General features: G+C 45.0%; 1 protein-coding gene across 3 annotated transcripts in view; it reads right to left on the bottom strand.

Annotated features, from left to right (window-relative positions):
* The window catches only part of LOC126283956 (aldo-keto reductase family 1 member B1-like), a 71,396-nt gene extending 64,086 nt beyond the window's left edge, over positions 1 to 7,310 (bottom strand). The window contains exon 1 of one of the 3 annotated variants that reach the window (XM_049982395.1): positions 7,180 to 7,310. In XM_049982395.1, the coding sequence (XP_049838352.1) occupies positions 7,180 to 7,254 (75 nt within the window). In that variant the 5' untranslated portion in view covers positions 7,255 to 7,310. The remainder of the gene's footprint in view (positions 1 to 7,179) is intronic. The other 2 variants (XM_049982394.1, XM_049982396.1) reach the window with 2 other exon arrangements.
* Positions 7,311 to 14,313: the final 7,003 nt, after the last annotated feature.

Below are 14,313 nucleotides of genomic sequence, written 5' to 3'. Positions count from 1 at the left end.
ACAGTGCTTCTGTCATCTTCAAACAGGAATAATTCTGTATCCTGATTCAAGTAAAATGATTGCTCGTTAACATAAAGCAAAAACAGCAGTGAATCAATGTTCAAACGTTGTAGGATTCCTATTGTTGTTTCTCCTCATGTGACGTTCCTCTTTATATTAACTGAGCATCATAGAGTAACATTCTGGAGTTTTTTTCTTAAATACAAATTAAAATAGTATTGTGCAGAACCACATACTCCATAAAAACTTCCGAGATAGAATGTTATGACTGACACAGTCAAGTGCCTTCGGAAATCCAGAAGATCACAACTGATGATTTTTATTATTTAAAGATTTTATTATGGCTGATTAAATGTGTAAATAGTTGACTCGCAAGGGGAACCCACTGTATGTATCTCTCTAATACAGTCGAAACTCGGAATGGTAAAAGAAGGATGGAAACAAAGGTGTATCTGTTTCGGCTTAGGTGCCAACATTCAATAATTTTTGAGGAAATAAAGATCAAACTTCGACGTTATTTCATCAATATATTCTCGCAGTATACCAAGAATATCAGTATATCAGTGGGGTTGGTAGCGCAATGGCCAAGAGTGCAGTTCCGAAATTTTGTGCCCCGAGTTCGAATCCAATTTTTGTTTATCTTTTGTTGACGCAGAAGTACGAGTATGTCACGTCAATTTTTTGTGACGTTGTAAAATGAAATGGAATTGTTGTCAAAACAAATTTGCGTATCAAATCTGGCTAAAACAGATTGTATCTTCACAGATATTATACAGGTGTCCCAGGACGAACAGCCAATGCTCAAGGACATGACAGGAATAATCATTCGAAGCAAAAAAGTCTCGTGAACTTCGGCTGTAAAATGTATACCTTCAGAGTTATGAGGTGCTCTTCATCTTCGATAATGTGAAAAGTAGCTATTCTACTGCGAGTTCTTTTCTTCCCATGTTTTGGGAGTAAGTAGTACGGATCATAACAAGGAAAAATTATCTAGTAAAAATAGGCTCTAAAACGCGTACCTCAAGAGCTATGAGCACTCGTTCAGTGCAAGAAATGTGTTGCACAGTAGTGAATATGAACAAGTCCTCGTATCTCATGAGGTATGCACTTTAGAACCCATGTTTATTGGACATTTTTTCCGTTTTTTGGTCCACACTGTCACCTCTCAAACTATATAAAGCAAAGTAGAAGAGGTTTGTTTCACAGTATCGAAGATGAGGAAGCGCTCATATCTTTTAAGCTGTGTGGAGACGTTTTTGCTTCGAATGATCGTTACACTGAATGCTGACCATTCCACCTGGGACACCCTATGTAATTAATAGTAGTTGAAAAACTAAAACATAAGGATTTTAGTATTTCGACATTTGCTTTGTATTTTGTGCTTGAAGAGAATGAGCGCATTCATAAAAACATTCAAAGCATAAAAATATCTTCAGGAAAACAACCTCGCGATCTTAAATACATATGTTGAACGTCAGCCATGTTCAAGACTAGAACATGTCGGTGTTCCGAGTCCATCGACAAACAGCCCATCGTATAAGAAGGGATCGTCTTGCGCATCCTCGAGCAACGTAAGGTCGTCGAACTTTGTCCAGAAACTGGTGATAGGTTCCTTTTGTCAGCTTTCCAGATTGTGCGGCTGTTGCGCGCGCCTCCTGATGTCTTTCCATTAACTGGATTACTCAAGGACCAAATTTGTCACTAACTTTTTGCAGACAAACGAAAACTGTTTGTGGCGGTTTTCTAGAAGAGTTAATCAGTGTCAACTGTGACGATAAAATCTATTTTTAATAAAATTCTTATTTCTTTAGCTATCAGTTCCATTGTACTTCACGATGTCATAACCAATATTGATGTCACACACTTTCGAGACAACGAAACAAAAAAGATTTAAGATGGGATTCGATCACAGGGCGCAAAATTTCGGACTGTTGTCTTAGCCTCTGCACCACCAACGCACTTGGCTGTAGGCCGCTTGAGTTGCTTGATGAACTCGCGTCGAAACTCCAACCTTTTTTTCTCTCAGAAGCTATGGCGTGTTGGCACCTAACCCAAAACACATGTCTATATTTTCTTCCTTCTGTCAAGCTGCCAAGTGTCGACTGTATCAGAGAGCGACAAATGGGCGGTTTCATTTCTCCGTAGAGTGCCTTTTGAAATGCAAAATTGTGCCTGGATAAGTATCCCGCCACTACACAGGTGAATGACAACTCTGGAAAACTTTAGAAAATGATGTAACGAGTGACAATGGCTAGTAGTTACTGTCATCCGTGGAGTCACCCTTTTATAGAGGGGCCCAACGGTGATAAATTTTAATCTGTCTGGGAAACCAACCTGAATTAATGATGCATTACGTAAGTGGTTAAGTATATATTGGGCCACAACTGTTAGTGTCTTGTTGGAGACGTTACACACCCCATATGAACACGTTGGAGGTGTTACCCGCCCCATATGAACTTTCACTTATTAGAGTCATGATGACAGTCCTTAGTTCAGATGGGGTTGTGCCATCAATATTTATTGTCCTCTGCACTGCTTCTTCCGTGACTTGGTTTCCTTTCTCTTCTGAAATATTTGCAAAAATTCCACTTTCAACGCTCTGACCCTTGATGGGTCAATCGGGCTCGCCCACCTCCATGGCATCCTTCATCAATAGCGTTACTGTGAGCGCTATAGAGGGGCAAGTGGTCGGCCGGCACACGTCTCTCCCAGTCGTTATTGGGTTTCTTGACACTGGAAGCCCTACAGATCGGTCGAGTAGCTCCACAGTTTGCATCATGAGGCTGAGGGCAACTCGTACTAGTCCACTCACGAAGGAAAAATCCCAGGCAGTACTGGGAATCGAACCCGCATGGCATCAGCCTCACTTACCACTCCACTAGGTAGCAACAATATTTTCACATACTTTTTAGAAATTAACTATTAAAAATACACCGAAGAGCCAAAGAACTGGTACGCCTGCGTATCATCGTGTAGTGGCCCAGCCAGCATGCAGAAGTGCCGCAACACGATGTGGTATGGACTCGACTAATGTCTGAAGTATTGCTGGAGAGAACAGACAATGAATCCTGCAAGGCTGTCCAAAAATACGTATGAGTACGAAGGGTGCAGATCTCTTCTAAACAGCACGTTGCAAGGCATCTGGATACGCTAAATAATGTTCATACCTGGGGAGTTTGGTGGCCAGTGGAAGTGTTTTAACTCAGAAGAGTGTTCCTAGGGCCACTCTGTAGCAATTCTGGACGTATGGGGTGTCGCTCAAGTCTGTCGGAATGTACACTGGGCATGAATGGATGCAGGTGATCAAACGGGATGCTTATATATGTGTCACCTGTCACAGTCGTATCTAGACGGGGTCCCATATCACTCCAACTGCACACGCTCCACACCATTACAGATCCTCCACCAGTTTCAACAGTTCCTTGATGGCATGCAAGGTCCTTGGGTTCATGAGGCTGTCTCCACACCCATACATTTCCACCCGCTCGATGCAATGTGAAACGAGACTCGTTCGACAAGGCAACATGCTTCCAGTTATCTACAGTCCAATGTAGGTGTTGACGGGCCCAGGAGAGGCGTAAAGTTTTGTGTCGTGGAGTCCTCAATAGAACACGAGAGGGCCTTCTGCTCCGAAAACACATATCGATGAAGTTTCCTTGAAAGGTTCGCACGCTGACACTTGTGGATGGCTCAGCACTGCATTGAACGCTGCCAAGATGCCGTACAGAAGATATCGCCGTCGTTCTAAACAAACAGTCTACAAGACCATCGAGAACATCGAATTTGCTACAACAGCTGGAGACAAGAAGAATCGTATTCCAGTTAAGTCTGTCGCTGCACAAGCTCTTCTGGATGGTCCTGCTGTTTTCGTCAGTTGTAGACTCAATTTTAGTTTAGATATAAACGATTCATTTGGCCATGGTAACGGATGGTTTACCGTAGCCATTGTTCGTGGTGGTACAGGAGTACCAAGTGTTGCTGGACTTGAAAGTTTTGTTGACAGAGACATTATTGCTTTTCGCACGTATCATATTTCTGAATTGGCTAATAAGGATTTTGGAAAATCAGCATATGTTTCTCCTTTTTCTCTCTCATTATATACTCGTAATAGGAGGAAAATATCTATAAACGAATCTGTATTTATATGGGTTAAAGGCAAAGGTGTATGTGAATATGTGAAATTTGTTGGTGATTGTAGTGTATATTTTCATAAATAAAGTTTTTGTTTGGAAACTGATCTGTAGCGTAGCTTAGAAACGGACACGAGTACATCTAGAACCGGGGGGCTCAAGGAGGCAACAGCATGTCACACCATAAGGAAGGGTTACATTTATATCACTTTGAATTATTCTCTTCAGTCGTCGTTGATCTCGTTCTTGCAGGAGCTTTTTCTGGTCGTAGCAATGTCGGAGGTTACCGGTTTCACAGTACACTCGTGAAATGGTCGTAGGGGAAAGTCCCCACTTCATCACTACCTTGGAGATGCTGTGTCCCATCGCTCGTACGTCGACTATAACACCACGTTCAAACTCACTGAAATCTTGATAACTCGCCACTGTAGCAGCAGTAACCGATCTAACAACTGCGCCAGACACTTGTCTTACATAGGCGTTGCCGACCGCACCGCCGTATTCTGCCTGTTTGCATATCTCTGTATTTGAATACGCATGCCTACATCAGTTTCTTTGGCGCTGCACTGTATCTGCTACATGTGAACTGTGTTGTACAATGCCCCCACTCACTAAGAGGAATAATGTCATCTTCTATGGCTTCTTCCTCTGTCTCTTATGTAACAATATTCCATGCTGAACTGATTTTACTAAGTGATATGTCGGATTCATACAAGGTTTGAATGCTCGGGCATTTTCTGCCAACTTATTAAAATTTTACACAACCGCTTATAATGTGAAAGTACGCTTTTAATATCTAAAAATACGTCAAGCGAAGTAATTGGCCAAACGGGATGGAAATCACTGGATATGAAGTACACGTGCAGACAAGTAAACGATTACAATTTCAGAAAAAAATGGATGATGTATTCAAGAGGAAGAGCTTCACAGATTGCGCAACTCAACAACTCGTTGGTCCACCTCTGGCCCTTATGAAAACAGTTATTCTTTTTAGTGTTGATTAATAGAGTTGTTGGATGTCCTCCTGAGGGATATCGTGCCAAATTTTGTCCAATTGAAGCGTTAGATCGTCAAAATCCCATACTGGTTGCAGGGCCCGACCCATAATGCTCCGAACGTTCTCAGTTAGGGAGAGATCCGGCAAAGGTGGGGTTTGACAAGCAGTAGAAACTCTCCGTCATGGGTGGGCGGGCATTATCTTGTTGAAATGTAAGCTCAGGATAGCTTACCATGACGGACAACAAAATGGGACGTCGAATATCGCTGGCATACTGCTGTGCTTCAAGGTGCCACGGACGACACCAAAGGGGTCCTGCTATGAAATGAAATGGTTACAGCAGAACATTAGTCCTGGTTGGGCCGTTTGGCGGGTGACAGTCAAGTTTGTATCCCACCATCACGTTTTCAGTCTGGAATCTCGCTGACTGGAGTAGAATTGTCTTCAGTGATGAGGTCGGCTTCTAACTTACCCGTGATGACCAGCGAGGACGTGTCAGGAGAAGACTCAGAAGGCGGTGGGAGACCAACGTGACTGTCGCCCGCCAAATGGTCCAACAAGCTCGATGGTGGTGCGTGCCATTTCATTTCAGCAAAATAACACCCGCTTATACATTGGAACAGTTTCTGCTGCTTTTGTTCGTGCTTACCATACCCTACCTTTGCAGCAAGGTCGCCGGATCTCTCCACAACTGAGAAAGTCGGGATTTCGACGAACTAACGCGCCAATTGGACAGAATTTGGTACGATATCCCTCAGGAGGATGTCAACAACTCTGTCAATCAATACGATATTGCAGTGCCTATGTAGTCCGAAAGTACGATACAATATCCCTTCGAACATGCATGCGGATCTTCCGCTTGTCGCGAACCGTTGCCTTACAATGGCATTCTGGCTAACGTGGATTGTTTATACGGTTAAGTAACGAGTACGTTATAAAGTTCACTATTATTCTGATTTGTAAAGGGAGCGACCAAGCGTTCCTAGCCATGAGTATGTGACATAACACCGTCCACATGATAGTTTCCGTTCCGCCAGCTTGTTATTCCATCTTAGTCTCTCGTGCGGGTTGCTTCTATTCTCCCCAACAGCGGGTCGCCCTGCCGTCACACCAGTAAGAAAGTGCCACCTTCTACCGTTCCACACAATAACTTGCATTGTGCACCAAGTAATCACGTTAGTAGAAACTATTTTTTATTCCCAAAAAAATTTTTGGTGCCCTCTCATTTTAACCTTTTTTTCATCCTTTTAGATGCAGGCAAATTTGAAACAAGGGTCTATAACAACGTGATCCAGCCACCATCGATTTTTACGGAATTAATTGTTGCTTGGTTGCTTGATACGGGGAAGGGGACCAAACAGCGAGGTCATCGGTCTCATCTGGTGAGGGAGGGATGGGGAAAAGAGTCGGCCGTGCCCTTTCAAAAGGACCATCCCGACATTTGCCTGAAGCGATTTAGGGAAATCATGGAAAACCTAAATCAGGATAGCCCCACGCCTTTGTCTCCCTTCGTTCGCCAATGTGATGTAGACAGTATTTACTGAATAACATATTTTGAATGGGAGCGGGGTACATGACCTTTTAACACTGTGTGTGTATTTTAGAGACGGCGTTTATTAATTTTAAAAACCACGAATTTTATACACTGTATATTACTCTTTACCAATTCAATTACAGCAGATGCTGCAAAAATGTTCAAATGTGTGTGGGACTTAACTGCTAAGGTCATCAGTCCCTAAGCTTACACACTACTTAACCTAAATTATTCTAAGGACAAACACACACATCCATGCCCGAGCGAGGTCTCGAACCTCCGCCGGGACCAGCCGCACAGTCCACGAGTGCAGCGCCCTAGACCGCTCGGCTAATCCCGCGCGGCAGTAGATGATGCAGCTTTAGGCTACGAAACCGGTTATAAACAATAAAACAACAATTTTACCAGCTGTCAGTGGAATTCTTCTTAACACCATGACTTTCAGCAACTGCAGATACCCAGAATATAAAATACTTAGTGAGTTCTCATTCAGAGAGCGCTCCTTTTTAAATGTTTACCTGCCAGGTGCCGAGCCCGAAAGCCGGCATGCTCCTGCCGTCGTTGAGCTTCACTGTAGGAGCGAGCGAAGGCATGGCTACGGCGCCTGTGACTGGCGCTGATGAGCTGGCAGGCGCGAAGCGGTCCGCTAATATATGAGTACGTACAATGCGGTGTTGCACTCGCGGCGTTCCGTTAACAGCCAATTACCGACGTGTGAAAGGGGTGGGGAAGCTACGAGCACGTGCTGAGTTGGAGGAGAAGTTTGTTTATGCAGGATCACCCCATCAACGTTTGCCTTCTTTCATGATGATTGTTCAAGAACACAATGATAAGGTTCAACAAAGAAAAATTAAATCGTGTCTGCTGTTACCGTTTCTCCTTGTTTCCACACAACGCACAGAATTAAGTACGTCAGTCACAACACATAAAAGCATCAGTTGCAAAGGTGCACAAGAAAGGTCCTGGTCATCATGACGTCACATACCGCAACCCAGAAGAAAGTTCTTTCGTCTTCCTCGAAACACGTACATTTCTGTGTAAAATCATTCTTTACATTGCTTTCCAGCTCAAACTACCGAAGGCCTAAAAAGGCTCCTCTTAGCGAAACCAGGCTCCTAGACAACCTTCTTTCTTTCAGCCCATGAGCCCTCCGCAAGATGCATCAACCCGTCACTTCCAAACTCGTCCACGAGCACACGAACAATAACATGGTCTCTCCGTCATCAAGTGTAGTTTTGGCCCCAACTGATGATCAACTTCTGCAGCTGCCGCAGGCCCCATACCTACAACAGAACAAATGCCGACCCTCTCGCTTTCTATCTCCAGACATGGAAAAAGCCTACGGATCCTACGACTGTGTACACCACAGTGGTCTCCCGTTAAAATTTTGTTAGTATGTACTTCTACCCAAGGTCTAACAGCATCTTTTCAAACTAAATATCCGGCAAATCCCGTCCAACTGCGGGGGTCCACCACAATTCATCCTGCCATCGCCCCTTCATATCCTACACACAACCGATATTCCTAAATCATCCTCTCTCGTGTACCTACTCCAGTATGCCAACGAGATCACTTTGCTTGCTGTCCTACCTGCCTTCCATTCGACCAGTTTCCACCTCCAGTTCTACCTCAATAATTTCACTTCCTGGTCTAACTAGTGGTTCCTGTTCGTCAAGCCTTCAAAAACCAAAGCAATAACTATAGCATAAATTACCAGAGCTTAACGTCCTCGAAATTTTCTCCATAGAATCCACAACCACCCAACTCAGCTAACTGAATCACCAAAACACACTGGACTACAAACTCGATCAAATACGACCTCCCACGCCGACTAACGAAAAGAAAAAAGAAAGCTCACAGTAGACTAAAACTACTAACCGGCCAGCCATGGGCACTAAATCTCTCGATTGTCATGCCTACTTACAAGACCCTCCCTCACCCATGCCCTTCTCACCCAGGGAATGTCGCAGGAGTGTTCAACCCTCCTATGTTTCAGGAATCCCTCCAATTCCTTACTTGCAACGCACTCCGCATTCTGAATCCATTTACACTCCAAGTTGCCATGCGTCCTCAAATACCTGGAATACCTTCGCAGGTCATTCGTCTCTCGAATGATCTAGAACTCCATCGTCTCCTGTAAAATCAGAATGCTTACCCAATTGTATCGTCAGTCCTTGACAACACTGCCTTGCTGTCATGACTCTGGCAACGTGCCTCACATTCTTTATATCTCCACGCACTACATGTCATTTTTTAGGGTCACTTCTACCACCTTCTCCTCCAAGAACATGAACTAATTGCTTTCATCTGTATCGTACCCAATCTCTCCATTTCCCAAATTAATATTCCAACACTGGATAAGTGTAAACCTATCCACCTCCACCCAGCTAAATCCCGTCTCTTGACCCATTACAATACTCAGGCCACACGACTTCGTCTCCAATCCCATTTGCTTCCATATCCCTTACCTAAGAAATGCTATCTGGAAACAACAGCACTGTTATTCTCGTAGTTTTCAAAACTACATACCTCATTTTTGTTTTTATGTAGTCAGACCAGAAGAACGTACCGAGATATTACCAACAACTTACTTACTAACAAGACTCCACTCAAAACAGCAGTGCTGGACATATAATATTTTGACGAGTCACGTGATCAGGATCTAGTCAGGCCTAGAACTAAATGCCGGCATGACTACCAAGAGCAAGATGGGCAAAATGCCCAATACCAGCGTATTTAATCATAGCCAGATCGTGGGCACTCGTGCCAACGAACACTTCATCTCAGACATCAGGCAGATATTGGCTTTCACAGGCCACCATTTCAAAGCCCACTGAGTACTCCTCTTTGAGTAAAGCCGCAGCCATTTAAGTCCCATGGGCATAACGTGCTGATGGCTGGAGTACACATATACAACGTGGGACTGTAACAGACAGGTAATAGAGCCGTATGTTATTCGCCAGCCCCACAACAAGTCAACATGTGTACCATCCAGAACTACCTCATCACTATGAGGCGTAGAAGCCACCGCCTCAAATGTATGCTTTTCCTCACGACACCTCACAGGATAGAGATTAGCATAGGTGTGGTAATACTGCCATTAGGTGCTCTAAGCAAGGAGAACAGTCTCCAGCATTGACAAGTTGCGGTACACACTGATTCACGCCCATGTCACTAGAGAAACACGTCGACAATTACATGAGGTGGTGCATCCTACTTACCGACAGGGTGAAGATGTGTCTCATACGAGGGGACTTGGAAAAGTAAATTACACATGACATCCCACACTAACACCATTGTGCAACAAGAATTGTTTGTTGTTAGACGGGGGTACTTGTCTGGATTCCCTACAGACAATTCTACTGCGCTACAAATCACAGTGCATCACAGAATGGGAGTGATATGATACGGTGTGACAACTGGAGACATACTCCAAAGTTGAAGTACGTGGATCAGTATGGTTCTTGTGGGCACTACTCCTAACTGCACACAGATTCACAGCGAATTTCTGGCGCTAAATAGAACAAATTCAATGCCACGTATAGCCGAAGTGAAATGGTGCACAACTGACCACAGCCACATAGCCATGGTGGTGCTGATCAGGAAGGAAGACCGTTAACATCGACCACAGACGACATAGTCCAAGGTGTCAAGAAACTGAATCGCGGCGATCGTAGGTTTTCCGACGATTAGGACGCTCACGCAGCGGTTCTCAAATGACTTCATGACAAAGGAGCGGACGTCTATCGTCGAGGATTTGAACGATTTGTTGAAAGTTGCAACAGTTGTTTATGAAGACTTGGTAGCTGTGTTGAAAATTAGTGCATGTATGTCTACCACTGGAAGGGTAGTGCAGCATTTAATAAAATAAATACCCCCGTGCGACGCCTGAATGTTGCGGCGTGATGTGCGTTATGGGACGAGTGTAGACATGATCTGTGACCGCACTGTTATGACAGCACGTCGTGAGTTAACCGACTTCGAACGTGGGGTGATAATCGGTGTAAGACACGACTCATAGCATATTGAAAACAACGCAAGAATTTGGGTTTCCGAGGTCAATAGCGGCAACTGTGGGTCTCCAACTATCGCAGGAACGAGGTTTCCATACCAGTTCGCCGCCTTCTAGGACGACCTCAAGCGTTTAACGAATAGACGTCACGTCGCCTCTGCAGAGCCGTACGGGATGATAACAGTCTACGATGATGCATATATGAAGACTGAAGTGATGAATGGAAAGGGAGGGGGGGGGGGTGATTTGGGGAGGAGATCAGACTGTGAGGTCATCGGTCTCATCGGACTAATCCGAAGGAAGGATGGGGCAGGAAGGCGGCCATGCCCTTTCAAAGGAACCATCCCGGCATTTGTCTAAAGCGATTTAGGTAAATTACGGAAAACCTAAATCAGGATGGCCAGATGCGGGATTGAACTGTCGTCCTCCCGAATGCGAATCCAGTGTGCTAACTACTGCGATACCCCGCTCAGTGTGCCGGCCAGGTTTCGAACCCATGTCTCCTGCCTACTGGGCATATGCGCTACCTGGCACAGTAGATTTTCACAACTACAAGGACTACTCTACCGTGCTTCCCTCCTCAATCCAGATTCCCTTTCACGCCTCAGCCCACTTTTCAATTCCCCCTTAACTCAAACAGCATTGCGTGGGGAATACCAAAGTGGGCTGCAGTGTGAATGGGGATTGAGGAGGTAGTGTGCTAGAATAGTCCACGCAGTTGTGCAAATTCACTGTGCCAGGGTGGCATACCGGTTAGCACATCTGCCTAATCATTAGGAGACCCACGCTTGAATTATGGCCTTGGTACAAATTTTCATTTGGCGCTTCAGTCTACATACATATATCACAGTATAGAATAGAGCATCCCGTCTGTCTCTGTTTTCATCTAATTGAGGGGATGCTCGTGCAAGTGCCCCGTAATGCTGACGTTGGGACGAGTCAGTATTACCCTGACTGTAGGCCACAGCGTCAACACCAGCGGCGTCCCCCTACTTTTGCTGCGATAGAATTCCTCTGCAGAATGGCTGCTCTCAGCGTCACGTCTCCACGCATCCACTGTGGAGGCGAGTGGAGACTTCCACCCAATGGACACAACCCGTTGCCCTCTGGTGGAATCTGGCGATGACAAGCGCCGACGACCAGTCAGCAGCACTGTGGAACCAAGTACTGAGAGGAGACTCACTGCTGGCGGCAGCTGGTCCGACCCGGTCTCGAACCCATGGCTGCAGCTAGCTGGTTGAGCCCAGTCTGCCAATCATCCAGTGTGGACCATCCATCGTAGTTCTGATGGTGGACTCCAAATGCCTCTGCTCAATCCCCTACTGTTTACATGGCTCCGGTGCGCAGTTGTTACACTAGAACCCTGCACCCAGAAACATACCTCACAACAAGAGTCTTTCCCTGGTGTGGTGACACCGTCCTGCCATCTACAACTATTACTCCTAAGTGGTTCAGTTTCCTGCTGAGTATGGGTAGCGTGTCTTACAATCCATTAACGTACATGTTATTCTGACCGGCATGTCACCGTACTACCAACTAGCAGTAGCTTCACGGAATGCTACATTGTGGCTCCTAACAACCCAATCACAGTTCCCATCTCTGCTCAGTGTAGGATTGCTCGTTTCGCTGCCATTGTGACAATGTGTCAACGAAAGAACAGGAAACACGGATTTTAGCCAAGCAGTTGGAATTTGTAACGAAAGTTCCATAGCTGCTTAAACACATTACGTGAACTATGAGTAAATGTCAAAGATAGCTTCCAAAATTACTTGCATCTGAATGAAAACACCTGTATAAAACTCACAGAAAGTACACGGCGATTTCTAGAGAAATCAAGATACGTAAGTACACTGAACAAAAAATGAGTCACTCCCAGGATACAGTACATTGAAGTGAAATGTCATGTGGCTAGGGCCTCCGTCTGTAGACCGGTCGCCTGGTGCAAGTCTTTTAGGATGACGCCACTTCGGTAACTTGCGTGTCGATGAGGATGAAATGATAATGAAGAGAACACAACACCCAGTCGCTGAGCGGAGAAAATCTCCGGCCCAGCCTGGAATCAAACCCAGGCCCCTTTGCACAGCATTCGGCGTCACTGACCATTTTTTTTAAATCTCATTTTATTCTACATTTTGCGTTGTATTTATTCTGGGCGGACGTCCTATGACACCTGTTCAGGTTCTTTGTTGATCTGTTCACTTAGTTTTGTTTATTACAGAGGGCTGCTAATCCTCTGACCGAACACCCTGAGCTACCGTGCCGGTATTCCTCGGTTATCGATACAGACATACAGTGCACTAATACCCAGTAATGCCACCTCTAAAGTAGAATGGCCTCGCTTCGGTGAAGAAGAGAGTCCACAAGTTTCTTTAGGAATTCCACATCCAGCTGAACTCAGTGAATAATATCCGTTTTGCTTCCTCTATCTGAGGCGAAATGAACAATACTTGCGTTGTCTATCTTTGTATTTTATTGTATTGTATTTTAACAGGGGGCCTAGAAACGATGGAGAGGCTCTGTTCCCGCTGCAGTGGTCCAGATGACTGCCGCAGTCCACTTCACCCCTCCGCCGCCCCACACCGAACCACTCTTTCAGGGTTATTGTGCGGTCCGGCCGCCAGTAGACCCCCACCCCTCTTCCCCAGGGAACGTCTCACACCAGATGAGTGTAATCCTTATGTTTACGTGGTAGAGTAACGGTGGTGTACGCGTACGTGGAGAACTCCTTTGCACAGCAATCGCCGACATAGTGTAGCTGAGGCAGAATAAGGGGAACCAGCCCGCATTCGCCGAGGCAGATGGACAACCGCCTAAAAACCTTCCACAGATTGGCCAGCTCACCGGACCTCGACACAAATCCGCCGGGCGCATTCATGCTGTGGACCAGGCGCTCCTTCCCACTCCGGAAAGCCGTGCGTTGGACCGCACAGCTAACCGGGCGGGCATTGCCTATCTTTACTTTCATCTCTCTTTAAGCTGCCTTTAGCTCATCGAAGACGCGCTCAGTTCAATGCTCGTAAATTACAAATCATTACCACAGATCAAAATACACTCACATTTAATATTTGAACAAAAGAGTCGGCACCTGTTTGGCAATGGAACACCGCTACAGTGTGGAAAACTAATTAGGAATCAGGGCTTACTTTTGTTTTTACAGGGTTGCCTAACCAGAATAAGTTGTATGACAATGGACTGATTCTGTAATTCAGATCAATTGTGAATTTAGTAATTCATTTATTTACAATAATATCTCGACGTATATCATATCAGAATGAGAGAGAATAAGTAAGGTAACTACAAAATGAACATAAAATCTCGTAATGTTGAACGATAAGTTGGTCAGACTCATCGAGCCCAAGTCAGCTAAAATATTGAAACACAAAGATCTCTTTAATTTGAATGTCCCATTAACACTGTGAGGAGGTATCCAGTATACCTGAAAGACTGCTTGGGAAATGCTACAAGCTTTTCTAATCTGTGTAGCTTGCAAATGCATAGTAAACAAGCTCAAGACCCGCGAAACAGTATAATTAATCAGGCAACACAAGTTGCGTAGTAAACGCCGCAAACTATGAGCTGCTCAGAGAGTGATTAACGCTAAGATAAAATGCAACAGTTGCTCAAAATAAAGCAAACGTTC

This window comes from Schistocerca gregaria, chromosome 8, assembly GCF_023897955.1.
Source record: "Schistocerca gregaria isolate iqSchGreg1 chromosome 8, iqSchGreg1.2, whole genome shotgun sequence".
In the NCBI taxonomy this organism is placed as follows: domain Eukaryota; kingdom Metazoa; phylum Arthropoda; class Insecta; order Orthoptera; family Acrididae; genus Schistocerca; species Schistocerca gregaria.
Note: the sequence above shows the minus strand (reverse complement) of the source record. Positions and strands in the feature narration are given on the sequence as shown.